The sequence below is a fragment of the Gigantopelta aegis genome, chromosome 7 (assembly GCF_016097555.1).
Source record: "Gigantopelta aegis isolate Gae_Host chromosome 7, Gae_host_genome, whole genome shotgun sequence".
Taxonomy (NCBI): Eukaryota; Metazoa; Mollusca; class Gastropoda; order Neomphalida; family Peltospiridae; genus Gigantopelta; species Gigantopelta aegis.
Window position 1 is genome coordinate 1,501,649 of NC_054705.1, and position 18,466 is coordinate 1,520,114.

Consider the following 18,466-nt stretch of genomic DNA (forward strand, 5'->3'; position numbering starts at 1 on the left):
GAGGAAGTATGGGCTTTATCTTTGGCTTTGCTGGTGGTCTTTGTGATCGGCAATGATCTGGAGATGAAACCTCCATATCATCATCACCAATATCAGCCAAAGTTTCGTACATATTGCTGATCAGGACCGAACCCAGTTCGATCTTTTTCAGCCGACCTGAAAGTACTTCTTTTGTTTTCTTTGTGTCATTACCTGTCTTAGGGAGACTAGTACTCGACCTATTTGGTGGATTTGTAACATCCAATGACACTTGGGTTTCCATTTCTTTGTGCTGGGGAGTAACTTTGTTTTTTTGTGATGCTTTGTGCACCTGTTTTTGAGCCTTCTCAATGTCAGACAGTTTTTTGTATTTGGCATCATCACAATGCCAGGTTAATTCTGTGTTAACTCCAACACTTTTAGTGGCGACTTTGGCAGCAACTGCAGCTGCATATGACTTGCCAACCACTGTTGGTGTTGCTGTTTCCACCAACCTCCTGGCATCCATGAAAGATAACTTATTTTGTACCTTTACCTGCTGAACCCGTTTTTTTCAGTTTCCACCGTGGACACTCTCGCGAGTATGCACAGTGGTTGCCCTTGCAGTTAAGACAAAGTATATCGTTTGTACACGTCTTGCTATCATGGTCAAAAAGACCACATCGGCCACATGTAAGTTTCCCACGACACGTGTTCTGACCATGGCCAAACCTCTGGCATTTGAAGCAACGCAAGGGGTTTGGAATAAAGGGTTCAACAGGAATACTAAGGTAACCAGCCTTGACAGATTGGGGAAGGGTAGGGATGTTAAATGTTAGGATAAAAGTATTCATCGGTAACAATTCATTGCTCCGACGAACCTTTATCCTCCTCACAGCAGTAACACCCTGCGAACATAGATTTTGGCATATCTCATCCTCACTAACTCCTTCCAGATCCCTGCATCTGATCACTCCCTTAGACGAGTTAAGGGAGGTATGCAGAGTGACCTTAATTGATAAGGTACAAAAAACTGTAGACTTGAGAAGACAATTTGAGTGTTTTTCGGTTGAACATTCTTTATTTTTTTTACTGATTTAGGCTCACCAGCCAAGCCAACAATTGCCTTTTGAATGGCAAACGGGGATAATTTGTTCAAGGCCCCATCATCAGTAGAACTGATGACAAGAAACCTTGGCCAATTTTGTGAAGAAATCACTTTGGATTTCTTCACATTTGTTCTTGATACCATGGACTCCTCGTCCGAAGACAAGAAGTCCGAAACTTCGGTGTGGACCCTTTTCAGGGTCCCATCAGAATTTGGAATTAAATTTTGGATGATATCCATATTAATAATTCAAATGTTCATCAACCATGCCCCCCACCCACCACCGAGTCCAACAAAGGGGACATGGTGCTGCGGATAACCAGCAGACAGCCATGCCAGGGATACATGATTGATATACTTGGGCAATATACAAACAATAAATCACCCAATTGACCCTAGCCACCACCCCAAGAGCAACAAATACACATGGTAAATTAAACAATGCTTGCTCTTGGCTAGATGAAAGAAACAAAGGTTGTTTGCTCTTGAGCTTGACATGACCAGCCAATTGATCAGGTCGGCCACCCTGACCACCCGTCTGGCTGAACTCCAGGCCAAAGTGGTGTGTTGCTAGAAAACATACCCGCAGATATGCACCCAACTCAACCACCAGGATCCCATCATCCAGCATTACGGGATGCACCTCACGGCCAACAAGGTGCCTCATACGAGGAGTTGTGCATTTATTGGCCATTCTATAAAAGAATGTTCACCCCTGCAACACGGTGAGGTTAATGCACACGCAGGGGCTATTTTACAGATAGCATAACATCGTTTTTGTTTTCCATATGAATGAGCGAGTTACATTTCACTCTGATGTGCACTGCTTTAGGTTTAACAAATTACTTGATAGAATCATAGCTAAAAGATATAAGATAGAACATTGTCACAATGGTAAAATATGTTATGTGGAGAAATTGAATAGAGTGTTTTCGTTATATGTACAAACCGGTTTGGTACTCTAAGGATTTTTTTTTTTTTTTTTTGGAAGGTCATTGACATCATTGACTTATTTAAACAGATTATGATTGGTTAATAAAGCGGTTAATAAAACGCGGGAAAATTGTTTCTTATAAAACCATAACGTCTAACAATCACCGGCACTCTTGACTTGGAACAGCTCTGAATCCTGCTTTGCAACTAAAATTGCTTTACGTGGAAGGTTAGTTATTTTACTTCAAAAAACTTAACAATTATATATATATTTGAAGGTGTATAAGTTAAATGGTTTATTCGTAGTAGTAGTAGTAGTAGTAGTAGTAGATATTAATTATGAAGGAAAGATGCTTCTTAATCATATGATTGACAGGTAGGCACGCTCTTACGATTGGTAGATGCAACCGGGTTTTGTTAAGTAGCACTACAAAAGAGAGGGCATGGGATATTAAAGTGTGAGACTATTATTTTCCTCTCAAATCATGGTTCAACTCGAACAGTGCGATGTGTGCTACGGCCGAATTTGTACGGTGTCTCTGGACTTTCCTGATTACAAATGCTTTTGTGAAAGTCTCGCATTGGATATCGAATGTCCCGATTGCTTCGCTCTTTTGAATGAAGCTGGTGTGAAGCATTGATGTCCGTGTGACAAAAATGACACGTGTCAGAGATACCTCCGCGATTTTTCGAATTAAAAAAGGTATCAATAAATGAATAATAATAGTAGTAAAATATACACACAAACATCACAATTACCTCTCTACTTAAGAGAGGTTCCAAACGAGTTAATCTAACCGACCCTCGGTGGTTTAGTGTCTAAACCATCGAACAAAGCTGGTAGGTACAGGAGTTCGAATCTCTGTACCTCATCCAAACCAGAGCATGCTGTTAAGGACATAGTGTGTATGTGTAAGGCCTCTACACATTCTGAAGATGATAATGTCCACATTTCGTGTTTAAATTCAGTTAAGTTTCAGAATACTTTTAATTAATATTTACTATTTGTTTTTACTTATACGTTTAGTCTGAAAACATAATTATTGCTATGGAAAGTTTGTTAAATATTTTAAACGTTGGTGTAGTTGGAGAGTCAATTATTTTATTGTTCAGTAAACATTCTTCTTTTAAATAGCATTGTGTTTTGACAGTTCCTGACAGTCTTGGCATGGTGCTCCACTGCTGTAAAGATCACTGTCATGAAAAACTGGTTAAAAGTGTTTGTTTTGTTTTTTTCAGGGCATTGTGAGTGTTCATAGTGTAAACTGTTAACGTTAAAAATGTGATCCAAAAAAAAAATGTAAACAAGAATAAAACAATACTTTACACTATTTGTCTTTTTGAAAAGGAATGAAATATGTCCTCTCACACAACGTTTCGAATGTTTTCCTGTTATCTGTGTCAGTGTCGCTTTTCTAGACATTCTGACCTTCTTAGACATAGAAGAAATTGTTCAGTTCACTTACACGATTTCATGTGTGAACTATGTGGTGAACATTTTACAAGAAAAGATAACTATCACAGACATGTTAGAAGGTATCACGAAGATACACTAAAATGTTCAAACTGCACGTGTCGGTGTTCTAACCGATCCGAGTATATGAAATACGTTTCAATGTGTAGTAGTAGACCTCAAACGTATGCATGTAATCAATGTCACTGCACATATTCGACGTGTAGGGAACTTGCATTACACAATACTCGAAATCATAAACCAAGAAAAATATTTCAATGTTCTATACACTAGCAGGCATTAATAACGCAATTTCCTTTTGTCAAAATAATATACGTTCCGGTTGGACTTCGTTGACGCTATTCGTCAATGTACATGGTACAGTGGTACACATTATTTCAGCAGCAGGTAACGGTCGACTTCCGGCCTGTTCCCAACATAAGGGGAACAACGCTAAAAACGCATTATCCGGTAAATCGCGCACACGCAACCACTTGGCGAAATAACACTTTGCACGTGCATTTCCTGATACCCCGGCACACTCAGAACACGCGGGTGGCAATGAGTATCTCACTCCTACACGATGCCTCGGTTGAACAACGTCGATCGGAATCAAGCCATTGGCTTGTTGAATGCCGGAAACACGCAATTGCGGGTAGCACAACGGTTCCACGTGCACCCGTCAACCATTAATCGGCTCCTCAACCGATATCAGACGACAGGGACCGTCAATGACCGCCGTCGTTCGGGCACACCACGTGTAACGACCAATAGACAGGACCGGAACATATGGTTGCGGCACCTGCACAATCGGTTTTTGACAGCCGCAAGCACTGCCAGGACTGAAGTGGGAACCAGGGGACGACTCATCAGCGCCCGAACTGTCCGGAGACGTCTTGCCGCAGCACGACTGCATTGCCACCGACCCTACCGTGGCCTTATCTTCCTGCACAGACATCGTCAAGCAAGATTCTTATGGGCCAGGAATGGTGGGCATTTGCGACCCAGGAGATGGCGAGATGTCATCTTCTTGGATGAATCGAGATTTAACGTGAGTCTTACGGACAGACGTCGTTGCATTTACCGCCGTCGTGGAGAACGTGTCGCGCAGGTCTGTGTTCTGGAGAGGGACCGCTACGGGGGCGGCGGAGTCATGGTTTGGGGCGCCATCAATGCTGACTTCCGGTCCGAACTCGTGGTGGTACAGGGAAACCTTAATGCGCAACACTACGTCGACAACATCCTGCGGCCGGTCCTCCTCCCATTGATGAGACGGCATGGCGGAAACAGGCTCGTCTTCCAGCAAGACAACGCTCGGCCGCATACTGCCAGGCGTACACAGGCGTTTCTTCGTGCCCACCATGTCACTGTGTTGGACTGGCCAGCAGTTTCCCCGGACATGAACCCAATAGAGCACATGTGGGACGAGCTGGGACGTCGTGTTCAAAACCAACCGAATCCACCACAGAACTTCGCTGAGCTGCAGCAGGCATTGCAGCATCACTGGGCAGCCATCCCACGACGTGTGGTGAGTAGCCTGTACATGTCCATGCCTAGGAGGCTGCAGGCGTGCATCGCAGCACATGGAGGTCACAAGAAATACTGACCCCCATGACGTTGACATCGCCAGAGACGTTATGCGCGATTCACTGTTGGCGGCTGACAGTGCCAGTGGTTGGTCTCACTGGTGGTATCAGTTTCATTTTTGTGGGATCTCGCATAATAAAATAAACCATGATCATTTCCGAGATTGCGTTTTTATTGCCGCCTAGTATATATGTCTGGTAGACTTTCTTAACGTACAGGCCCTCAAACGTCATTTTGGGTGGGTGGGAAACAACGTTCCAGACAAACAAAACAAGCTCCGTCCGTCGGTTCATCATCTCAGTCAGTCGGTGTTCAACACCAAAACAAGCGACGAAAACTATCGGCTACTGTCAGTCGCAATGCCGACAACTCATCTCCATCACAGGTTGATGTTGTACAACTCCCATCTCCACAGCCCCCTTCCCCACAAGTCGAAGCTGATCAGATTCCTGACGAACCCCTTTCTCCAAACGGAGGTTGTAGTAGACAGGCATTAAGAAGTGACGTAAAAGAATTTGACTATGACGGAACTGACCAAGACAAATCGGACTTGATGAGATTTTTAGTTGTTCATCAACGTGATGTCATTAGTAATATCCAAGCACAGTTGAGAAACATCAGTGTAGATGGTGTTCAGACGTTTGTTGAACCTTACTTTAAAAACAAAATGGTTGTAGCTACAGACACAGATGATCTAGAAGAACAATATACTACAGCAATGAATACAATATTGATTAGATTAGATGACTATGAAGGCGAAGCTTCAAATCTGAATTTCGAACAAGTAATAATCATGAAATTAAACGTTGTTAGATTTCAACCTTTCCGAGGTGCATCGTATATCGAATTACCTCTAGAGTTCAAGCGTAAAAACAAAAGTATTCTTAACATTCAAAATGATGATGACAAATGCTTTCTGTACTGTGTCTTGGCGCATCTGTATCCTGCTCCACCACATTCCCAACGAGAAAGAACACATCATTATCTAGCATATGAACAAGAACTAAACATAAATGACATCGAATTTCCAGTTACACTGAAACAAATTGGATTATTTAAAACAACAATAACTTGTCTATAAATGTTTATGGCTACGAAGAAATTCCACCGATAGGTAGAATTGAAACTAAAGAAACCCCACCTCCAAAAGTTGTGTATCCAATACGGATAAGTAAAGCACATAACGTTGTAGAAGACAGACACGTTGATCTTATGATGTTAACGGAAAATGGTCTTAACAATAAGCAAAAAGTTCATTTCTGTCTAATAAAAAGTTTGTCAGGGTTAACGGCTTCAACGGAATACAGTGATCGTCAACATTATATATGTAAGAAGTGTTTGTGGTCCTTTACGAGTGAAGACAGATTATACAAACACAAAGACTACTGTTATCACAATGCCCAGAAAATAATTATGCCTCCATTTGAGGAAGTTATAAAATGTTTTGGTGTAAAACAAAAGTATAAAACACAGCGCATACCGTTCATTGTGTACGCGGATTTTGAGAGCATGCTTGAACCCACAACCGAGAAACATCGCATTCAAAAGCATATACCGTGTGGGTATGCATATACGGTCGTATGTACACTAGATAAATACACAAAACCCTTGAAAGTCTATATCGGTAAAGATGCGTCGGAACACTTCGTGGAAAGCATTTTAAATGAATATGAAGAAATAATGGATATTTTTTATAATCCCGTTGACACTGTGCTCACAGCAGAGAACAGATGTGAAATTGCTAATGCTACTGTGTGTTATTTGTGCGGTAAGGAATTAGATTATAGTACACATATTGACCATGATCATCTCACGGGAAAGTTTAGGGGGGTCTGCCACGGATATTGTAATATAAACTTCAAACTAGAAAAAACAGTAGTATGCGTGCTGCATAACAGCGAACGTTACGATACACATTTGATTCTGCAAGCATCCCCTAGATTTGCAGAGAGAATGAATGAATGAATGAATGTTTAACGACACCCTAGCACGAAAAATACATCGGCTATTGGGTGTCAAACTATGGTAATGCAAATAAATAAAGTGATGATCAACATCAATATAAAAATTCAAGGTTTAAACAAAAACAGTGTAAAGAACTGTGCAAAGATACAAATACGGAATTTTACGGACACCGAATTTTACTCTAAACTTCAATTTGTGCTGTATTGGCCATTCTCAAAGAGAATGTTACACCCCTGCACCACGGTAAGGTTACAGCACGCGCAGGGGTTGCAGAGAGAAAGCTCAGTTGCATTCCACACAACACTGAACAATTTTTGTCATTCTCCATTGACGATCTAATCTTTGTCGATTCGTTCAAATTTCTGTCTGCATCCCTCGATTCACTGGCTAAAAATCTCGCTAATAAAGGAAAAGACAATTTTGTATATTTAACAAAGCATTTAACAAAGCATTTCCCCAACCACGTAGACATGTTAACCCGTAAACTACATTTCTGTTATGAATACATGGACTCGTTTGAAAAATTAAGTGAGACTCAGTTACCCAGTCACAAAGACTTTTACTCACAGCTTACAGAAAGTAACATTTCTGACGTAGAATATGCTTTCGCCAAACGGATCTGGAATGAGTTTCATATCACAACTATGCACGAATTCATGAAGCTTTATGTTTCTGTCGATGTTCTCTTGTTATGTGATATCATGGAATCTTTTAGAGACATGTGTCTTAAAAGTTACGATCTCGATCCATATCATTACAAAAGTCTCCCAGGATTTGCGTTAGATTTTAAAATGACTAATGTAGAACTTGATCTGTTTACCGACCCCGACATGTATGGTTTCATAGAAAAGGGTTTACGTGGTGGTGTGTCCATGATTTCACACAGATATTCCAAAGCAAACAATAAGTATATGACAGATTTTGATCCCAAAAAAGAAACAAACTTTCTTATGTATATGGATGTTAATTCTCTGTATGCTACCACTATGTTAGAACCACTCGCTCTCTGTGATTATGAGTTCATGTCACCCGAAGAGTTTATTGATATCAACTGGGCGAGTTTGAATAGTGAGGGTGAATTGGGATACATTTTGGAAGTGGACTTAGAATATCCACGAGCATATCCACGCGAACTTCACAACAAACACTGTGCTTTTCCCCTCGCGATAGCATACCCGCAGAAGACTTTTCCCCATACTGTAAACAGTTGCTGAACGAATTTGGGTTAAATTAAAACAAACCATCTGGTAAAAAAATTATTTTGTACTTTCAAAAATAAAGAAAACTATGTCATTCACTTTGCCACTCTACAATTATATTTAAAACTTGGGTTAAGATTGAAACGCATTCACAAAGTGTTAAGATTCAAGCAGTCAAAGTGGATGAAACCTTTTGTTGAACAGAACATACAAAAACGAAAGCATTCTACTGATATGTGTTCACAAGACCTATACAAAGCAATGCCGAATGTCTGTTACGGAAAATTCATTGAATCAGTCAGAAAATACAAACAGGTTGAACTAATCACACAAAGAGAGAATGAATGAATGAATGAATGTTTAACGACACCCCAGCACGAAAAATACATCGGCTATTGGGTGTCAAACTATGGTAATGCAAATAAATAAAGTGATGATCAACATCAATATAAAAATTCAAGGTTTAAACAAAAACAGTGTAAAGAACTGTGCAAAAATACAAATACAAATATCACAGAATTTTACGGACACCGAATTTTACTCTAAACTTCAATTTGTGCTGTATTGGCCATTCTCAAAGAGAATGTTACACCCCTGCACCACGGTGAGGTTACAGCACGCGCAGGGGCACAAAGAGAGCGACTAAGGCGGTACGCCGCTAAATCCGTTTCAAATATGTAAATATTTTTTCGGAAGACTTGGTTGCAGTTACTTTAAACAAACCCATTGCAGTAGGATTTTGTATTTTAGAACATGCTAAACGACACATTTTATCTTTCTATTACGAGACCATGGTCAAACAATACAACGACCGAGTTCGTCTACTCATGACCGACACAGACAGTTTGTTTATGGAAATCAAGGCGCCACCCGGTGAACCTTTGCTAGACCATTACAGATTTATGCTACAAAATAACAAATTGTTTGACACGTCAAATTTCCCCCACGATCATCCATTATTTTCCATGACAAATCACAAAGTAACCGGACTGATGAAAGACGAAGCTGGTGGTTCAATAATTGATGAATTTGTGGGACTTCGAGCTAAAAAATATAGTTTTACAATCATTGATAAAAAACACAAATACCAAAACTGAGCATAAAAAAGCAAAGGGTATCAAAAGGGGGTACGTTAAAAAGTCTCTGAGGCATGAACTGTTTAAAGAATGTCTGTTTAAAAAAAAAACGTTCTCTGCTACATTCAATTTGATTCGCTCATTTAATAATACCCTGTACACAATAAAGAACACTAAAATAGCTTTAATACCTTTCGATGATAAGAGATATATTTTAGCAGATGGTATTTCCTCGGTTCCTTATGGTTACAATCCATGATCACATTTTTTGTTAACACTTACGCAGATGTGAATGAAAAGAAAGAAAGCATCATTTCAGGTATTTGTTCTTGTTTTGTAAACATTATATAAGCGGGAGTATTGGGACTATGTTTATTTACCTGTAAACTAAATAGTTAAACATAATAATAATAATTAATAATAAATATTTTCTACTACTTCCGAGTTGAAGAGCGAAACAGCAGAACCATCCTGTTTTATGATCACACATTATTCAGAAGTCGGCGTCGAGCATTGAGACATAACTTAAATCAATATAACAATGCACGAATTAAAGTAATTATGTGTACTGTTAATCCTACAAGTGAACGTATCATCAACAACAACAACAATTCACTGAAACGATTCTGGTGGCCTTTTACCTGCGAGTTTTACCCGCAGCCATAAACAAGATGACAAAAGACAGATGTAAAGGTTGTGAAATAACCCACCCTTCGCAAGTACAACACAGCTGTCTGATGTATTCAGCAAGTGATTCTATTGATGATTACTTCAGTAATACACTGGATTCGTTACCACACGAAGCTATTGTTCGCGACGCTGAACGCTTCCTACACATATACGAAACACGACGTTTTCATGAAATTAATATTTTGCCTTACACCAGTGTTGAATGGATGAAAGAACATTTCTTCAATGAACATCGTCGTAACGTTCTGGAGCTTCTTTTGCGCGTACACATGGTGGAATGACATTGTTCTATCTTAAGAACTAAATATTCTAGCCACTACACTATAGAATAAATAATCAGGAAAACTATAGAAAAGAAACACTTTATTACATTTCAAGTTTCATATTTCAAGTTTCATCTAATAGTGTAGGTATGTGGCAATTACCCACTTTTTGCGCTGACGGTCTGCCACGGCCTGTGCTCAGCGCATAGCGCAGACCGGTGACAGGGTGCTCGTATTGTCAATTGTACTTTGTTTATTAATAGATTTCATGGAATAAACGCCTTTTCTTGACGTAGTACACATGTTTCCTGACAGCCTCGCTTTCGAATTTTGAAGATCGGAATTTCAGAAGTCTTCCAATTTTATGGTTAAAAGTTACAGTTTACAAAATCTTATCTACTTTATTTGAAGGTGAGTTAGATTTCTCTTTATACCTTATACAATGTTTAGATCATGCATTTATCTATATATCTGCCAAGTTTACAGTAAATCTATAGATTCCGACCTGTTTTCTAGCATGCGACAAATGCGATATTGCCGGCAAAATTGTAAAAAAAAAAGTGGCGGATCTGTCAAAATGGTCAGATTTTTCATCAGATAAAATGCATTCGTAAACCATCATATCATTCATGTTTCTTCAAGATTTGACCTAATATGATAGTATTTTAATGTTCACAATGTTATAACATCATGATTCATGAAAACTACGCCATATTTATAATATTGTCAATGATTTTAGATGTTTGCTCGATCTTTACCTTCAAGTCACGTGACCACATTGCGGCCATATGATTGGTTCGGTGTCTGTTTACAAACACAAGGCACCATGTGCTTTAGTTATTCTGAAGTTTAGCATGTATCATTGCTGCATTTTTATTGATGTATATATATATTTTTTTATTTATTGATTCCTTCATTGTCTTGTATTTTATTTATATTTCTTACTAGAATTAACCATACACTGATTTTAGGGCTGTCTTTTGCACTATATTATCTCAATGACTTTCATTCAATAATATTCCTTACTTTTCTGTTTTTCAGTTAAAAGGTGAAGCCACAATGCCTCCAAAGAAGAAGAGAAAGGGGATTCCACCAGAGAAGCCCGGCATTGCACGACAGTACCTGATGGATGAATTCAGTGATGTAGGCCTGCCTGATGTTGGTATCGCAAAGAACGGACATGTTTTGCTGCAGTTTCTCAACAATGAACGTTCAGTGTTAAAAACTATTACGAGCATGAAGGCTATGTTTGGTGATGACGTTACAATTTCAGGATCGCGGATCACTTCTCTTGTGGCTAAATCCATTAATAAATATAAACGTTTGACTAATGAAGCTGAGATGACTCGATTCTAACAGGTTTGCCATGAGGTATTCTCCAGTTCGTCTGCAGCTCCAACTAACCCAATGCTAGTGCCAGATCCAGAACCCTTGCCAGATCCAGAACCCATGCTAGATGCAGGACCCATGCAAGATCCAGAACTCGTGGTAGATCCAGATGAACTGATGCCATATCCAGAGCCGATGCCATCCACATCATCTACGACACAGTCTCCAACCCTCACATTGAGAAGTGATGATTTATTAACACCGCGGAAAGCCAAAATGAAAAAACGTTTGGTCTTTGTTTCGAAAACAAAGAGTGAAATGAAGAAGAAGTACTTGGACAGTCTAAAGGAGCTAAAGACTAAAATTAAATCCCCAAAGAGAGTGGTAAATCAAGCTTTGAAAAGGAAAGACCGTATAATTCAAAAGAAAATGTCGACCATACGGCTCTTGAGGACCCAACTTCAAGGCAAAGGTTTTGCAAAGGAACTCGCTGAAGCCAAACAAGAACTGGCACAACTTAAAAAGAAGCATTTTGAAATTCTTAAATACAATGCCAAGAAGGCTGAGCATGCTGTTTCAATTCAGGTCCATAAAAAAGTGAAAATGAAATTAGCAGAGAAAGATCAAACAATTAGAGGTCTTGAGCACGAAAAGCTACTTCTTGAGGAAACGGTTGAGACCCTATCAAAGGATGAAGGGAGTACTTCAAAAAGCAAAATGGATGGAAAGACTTATACTTTAGAAACTCGCCTTTGTGTCTTTGACTGTATTGTAAATCAAGTGCCAACCGCCAACATTCCAACAGTTATCCGTCAAATCAAAGCTCGATCCGGGATTGAAACCGATGATGTGCCTCACAGAACAACAGTTGAACTGATGGCCAGGGAGCTTGGGGCAATTGCCGAGCTTCAAGCTGCTGAGACAATCATGGACAATAAAGACGTGACCCTAGGATTTGATGCCACAACACAAGAAGGTGTACATGTCAACAGTATACATTTTACTACAAAGACTGAATGTGTGTCTGCAGCCGTGGACGAGTTAACCGGGGGGACTGCTGAAGACTATTCGCAGCACATATGTCAAACAGTGGACAATCTTAGTGAAAGTTATTCATTTTTTCACGAGAAGGCCTTTGAAGAGTGCAGAACTCAAATTATAGAAAATATTACCAATACAATGACAGATAGATGTGCTGCAATCATGCAGCTATCCGTTTAGTAAATACTGCATGGGGTAAAACCCTAAACGAACTCAACTGCCATCTCCATCCCTTGGACACCATTGCTTCATCTACACGGTCTGCTTTAAAGAAATTGGAGGAATCCAAGGGGAAAATCTATGGCAAGGACTGCATTGCTGGAAATGTAGTAGTGCAAATGAACAAGCTACGGTACAAGGATAGCAAAGGCGATCCTAGGGGTTTCACCATTTTCCTAGATGAGAAGAAACTTCCTCGTGGTATTTTACCCCGATACAGGGGCAACCGACTCCATATATTGTTTCATATCTGTGGAATCTTCATAGAACATTATGAATCATTCATTGAACTTTTGAAATGTGGGACCTCTTGTGGTGGACTAAGAAGTGGTATTCTTGAAGACTTCACTAGTGAGACAGCGAAGGCAGAATTCCACGTGTTGGTTCTTTTGGGGAAACATCTTACAGGTCCCTGGATGAAAAAATTCTAACCTCCGCCCAGAATCAGATCAACCATGTTGATGGGATTGCAGTTATTAAGCAAGTTATCCAGGTGTTGAAGGAGAAGGTTCAGAACCCCCTTGATCTTCTCACTGCCACTGTAGATCTCTTTGGGGATGAACTTTCTGATGATTCCCCTGCGTGTGCTGTAACCTCACAGTGGTGCAGGGGTGTAACATTTTCTTTGAGAATGGCCAATACAGCACAAAATTGAAGTTTTTAGTAAAATTCAGTATCCGTAAAATTCTGTGATATTTGTGTTTTTGCAGTTCTTTACACTGTTTTTGTTTAAGTCTTGAATTTTTATATTGATTTTATATTGATGTTGATCATCACTTTATTTATTTGCATTACCATAGTTTGACACCCAATAGCCGATGTATTTTTCGTGCTGGGGTGTCGTTAAACAGTCATTCATTCATTCATTCATTCTGATGATTCTACTCTGTCAAGTTTGAGACGGCTTCCAGTAGACCATGCCCACTTCTCTCCAATGATGACAGATTGCTTAGAGGCAGTTATTACTATACTGGAACGCCAATACAGTAAGTACTTCTGTTTGGACATAACTGATAAGTTAAGAGAAGAGACAATGCCAGCGAGATCACATAACATCGATGCAGAGGAAGTGATGGGCATGTTTAGTGCGGCCCAAAAAAGGGCCCCTAATGCAACTTTGTGTTTCCTTTCATGTGTCGAATGAGGGCTAGTAAGAACAAGACTGTTGCTTACTTGGATGGACTCGACGAGGAAAAGCGGAAAGATATTTTGAAGAAGGGTGTGCCATTTGGTAGAAAGCAAAGAGATAGAAGACGACAAAAGCAAAAAGATCTCAGAATTGAATTGAACAAGAGGCAACATGCAAAGCTACAGACAAGAGACACGGCAGAAAGGAGAAAGTTAGAAAGGAAGCTAAAAACTGCAGATTTGGACGCTGTTCAGAAGGAGTTCCCCAGTTTAGATTATTCTAAACAGGATAAAGTCATGGATATCTTGGAAGGGAGAGCAGTTGGTAGGAACTTATGCCATGTGTGGTCAGAAGATGGGAAAAATGTGGTGTACAATGGTAAAATAGAAAAGATTGGCAAGAAAGGCAAGAAGGTTACCAAAGCAGTCCCTGAAGAGAAGATCTACAAAGTGGCATACTGGTCTAAAACTGAGGATTATGAAAATGCTACCGATTACAATATGACATTCCATGAACTTGCTGCGGATCTCTTACATGGAGACCTCGTCCTCTCCGACTAGCACTTATGTACATTTTAAGACAATATTTACGTGACGGCAAGGTCAGTAATTAATTAATTAATTAGTCAGCCTCAATAATACGAAGAGCTTGATATAAAATTGTAAAGAGAACACTGTTGTCATTATTTGTTGAAAATTTCATTCAATTATCTTGATTTTTTAGGAAGTTATGACCATTTTACCACCCCCTTCATTGTTTTTTGATCACAGCTTTTGTTTTAATTAACTGGTTAAAGCATAGAAACAATTAGACTATTTAACGAATGTAAAATTAGCATAACTTCCTTAATACTTACAATACAGACATAAATTTGATATCATTTTGAATGTGATTATGGGAGTTTTATTTTTTTTGTCACATACCTAAATAGTGCTCTAACAACTTTAATTTCTTAACGCCGGGAATGCCCGTGCTTGCTTTTCTTTTTAAATAAAACTGATTGTTCTTTTTGACAAAAGTCTGTATTTGTTTTCTGTGTTTACCACTTCCTTTCTGTGTTGATGTCAAGAGTTTGCGGGGTATTTGCAGCACGAAACGCCCAGGAAGGAACAAGATGGGGTACGAAACATCCATGGAACAACACGAATGCGTACGAAACGTCATGTAAAGCGCAACAAACACCAGTCTGGTTTTGTCTTTCGTTGCTGGTGTTTTATTTTTATCCGCTTTCTGTTATTGGTGCCGTTTATTGCGATGATTAACAATGATAAAATTAGCACGCATCCCACCAACATATGTTGTATGTGCATTAATGATGAGCATGACCGACATTGCGTAACAAAACCGTGCCACCGTTTGACCAGTAGCGGTCTGGCTGTTTAATGCTAATGAGGTCAACACGGCAAGAAAAGAGCGGCTATATGTACGGTCGCCGTGTGTATTGGAAAGCTTTGGATAATACACATACATGGGGCGAATTCGGTAAACTCAATACACACATTGTTTAGACTACAACTTGAATCAACTGGTTTTGTTAATTGATATTGCTGCCGTTTGTAAACATTATGTCATATATTTAATAAAATGGATCAATGGTAATTATTAGCATGGCCATACCAATGTTTTATGTGATGCAAATAACAAAGTTTTCTATATTATTTGAAAGATCTTAAGAGAAATGCCATGCTTTTTTTAAATTTTGTAATTGGATAATTTTATGCCAAATCACCCCCAAAAATGGAACTTTAAACCTTACCCTCTCCAATTTCATTGAAATTTGGTATATTGGGTTACTGTGGACAAAAACCCCTGAAATCCCAAGTTTGAGATCAATCGGACCGACTGTTTCTGATATATGACCCTTTTAAGGTGTTTTTTTTTTAATTTTTTACAAAAAAAAGTACGTGGCCATCAAAATTTAAATTCCATAACTCTGCAACCAATAATCCAATTTTGACAAATGAGGCATCACCGGAAAGGGGGCATTACCAGGAATCGACATCTGGCATTATACTTAAAATTTTGGTGAGTAAATAGAATAGATAAATCACTACTGGCAGTGTCATACATCGTCAAGGAATGAATGGATGGATGAATGAATGAATGAATGTTTAACGACACCCCAGCACGAAAAATACATCGGCTATTGGGTGTCAAACTATGGTAATGCAAATAAATAAAGTGATGATCAACATCAATATAAAAATTCAAGGTTTAAACAAAAACAGTGTAAAGAACTGTGCCAAAAATACAAATACAAATATCACAGAATTTTACGGACACAGAATTTTACTCTAAACTTCAATTTGTGCTGTATTGGCCATTCTCAAAGAGAATGTTACACCCCTGCACCACGGTGAGGTAACAGCACGCGCAGGGGACATCGTCAAGGATGCGGCTGGAATTCCCAGTAGCATCAGACTTCTCAACTGGAGGTGATACACAGGCAGGATAGCACAAACCATGGCCTTTGTTGAACCAGTTTTGGATCACTGGTCGGTGCAAGTGGTTTACACCTACCCATTGAGCCTTGCTCTGAACATTAATAGGGGATTTTCAGCTGACCATCCCATTGTCATAGAAGGAGACTGCCGGTACAACAATCCTCTTTCAAGTGTGTGCGGTTCAACACCATTTCAACCGGCTACACAAGCAACTTACACTATGGTGGAAACTGAGACCGGCAAGAAACGAATAATAGGAGTTTATACAAATAAACTCTTCAAGGCTCTGAGCTTCAAGCAGCGAGAGAAAATAGACTAATGCTCTGCCCCAATCGTACAGGTACCTGTACAGCAAATTTCTGGCTTCACGACTCAATAGGAGACGACCCCTGCGCGTGCTGTAACCTCACCGTGGTGCAGGGGTGTAACATTCTCTTTGAGAATGGCCAATACAGCACAAATTGAAGTTTAGAGTAAAATTCGGTGTCGGTAAAATTCTGTGATATTTGTGTTTTTGCACAGTTCTTTACACTGTTTTTGTTTAAACCTTGAATTTTTATATTGATGTTGATCATCACTTTATTTATTTGCATTACCATAGTTTGACACCCAATAGCCGATGTATTTTTCATGCTGGGGTGTCGTTAAACATTCATTCATCCATCCAATAGGAGACGAAGAACATTCTGCAGCTCAGTGTTCCAGTGACTTCTCATCTCCACTCACAATTAGATTATTCACGACTGATGGTGATTTCCATGCCGTGTCCGGATTACAGTGACTCCAGAGCAGAATATCTAAAGTGCAGATACAGTGACAGCATGTTCCCTGGAAAGAAAAAATCGGAACGAGACGAGGTTAAAAAAGATATTTGCAATCGACTTGAGACGGCGCTGCCACAGTGAATATACATCGGCACACAACCAACTTGCCGGCAACATGATGAACGCATTAGTGAGCAAACTGACTCACACCGCTACAAGTATACTAGATTGTGTGACTGGGAAATATGGAGCAACATGATGAACGTATTAGTGAGCAAACTGACTCACACCGCTACAAGTATACTAGATTGTGTGACTGGGAAATATGGAGCAACACGATGAACGCATTAGTGAGCAAACTGACTCACACCGCTACAAGTATACTAGATTGTGTGACTTTGAAATGTGTAGCAACATGCAGAAAACATTCCTTTGTGTGCTCAGGGGTGAAAAAGGGACGATCAAACATGACATTCATGCCTACCGATACAAAGTTAAATGTTACGGTAGAGGACGAGGCACTGAATAAACTGCATAGACATAAGACTGGGTGTAAAAGCCATTCATAAGACTAAACTGAACACAAATACTCAAAAGTGTGAGAGCATCAACAGGGCATACAGCAGAACAATGAATGAATGTTTAACGACACCCCAGCACGAAAAATACATCGGCTATTTGGTGTCAAACTATGTAAATGTAAACAATAAATGATGAACATCATCCAATAAAAAATTCAACAGTTAAATAAAAACAGTGTAAAGAACTGTGCAAACAATACAAATATGACAGATAAGATACAATTAAAATTTAGAATAAAATTCAGTATCACGTAAAATAATTTCTGGATGGAATCGAAATGATTCCATCACATTACATTGACCAAATAAATATTTTCGAATTGCTGACAAATGCTTACACTCCACCAAAATATGGCGCACATTCGGAGTACACTGACGGTGCTCGATCTTTCTTAAATATAAATTAATGGGTCAAGTAAGTATAACCGAATGAATGTTTAACGACACCCCAGCACGAAAAATGCATCGGCTATTGGGTGTCAAACTATGGTAAATGCAAAAACAATTGTTTTATGATCAACAGCAATATAAAAATTCAACAGTTAAATTAAAACACAGTGTAAAGAACTGTGCCAAAATACAAATATCACAGATAGATAAAATTAAAATGTACAATAAATGTCAGTATCTTGAAGAAATTGTAATAAAAGTTCTGGATGGAATCTTCCATCACATTTCTCTGACCAAATATATCTTTTCGAGTTTCTTTCAGAAACTCCACTAAAAT

At 39.2% G+C, this 18,466-nt stretch overlaps 1 protein-coding gene across 1 annotated transcript; it reads left to right on the top strand.

Annotated features, from left to right (window-relative positions):
- Positions 1–11,291: 11,291 nt before the first annotated feature.
- LOC121377173 lies at positions 11,292–14,614 on the top strand. The gene is given in 6 exon segments (XM_041505079.1): positions 11,292–11,484; positions 11,626–12,756; positions 12,759–13,247; positions 13,250–13,424; positions 13,716–13,953; positions 13,956–14,614. Coding segments are annotated over 6 exon segments (2,781 nt in total). The 3' UTR covers positions 14,511–14,614.
- Positions 14,615–18,466: the final 3,852 nt, after the last annotated feature.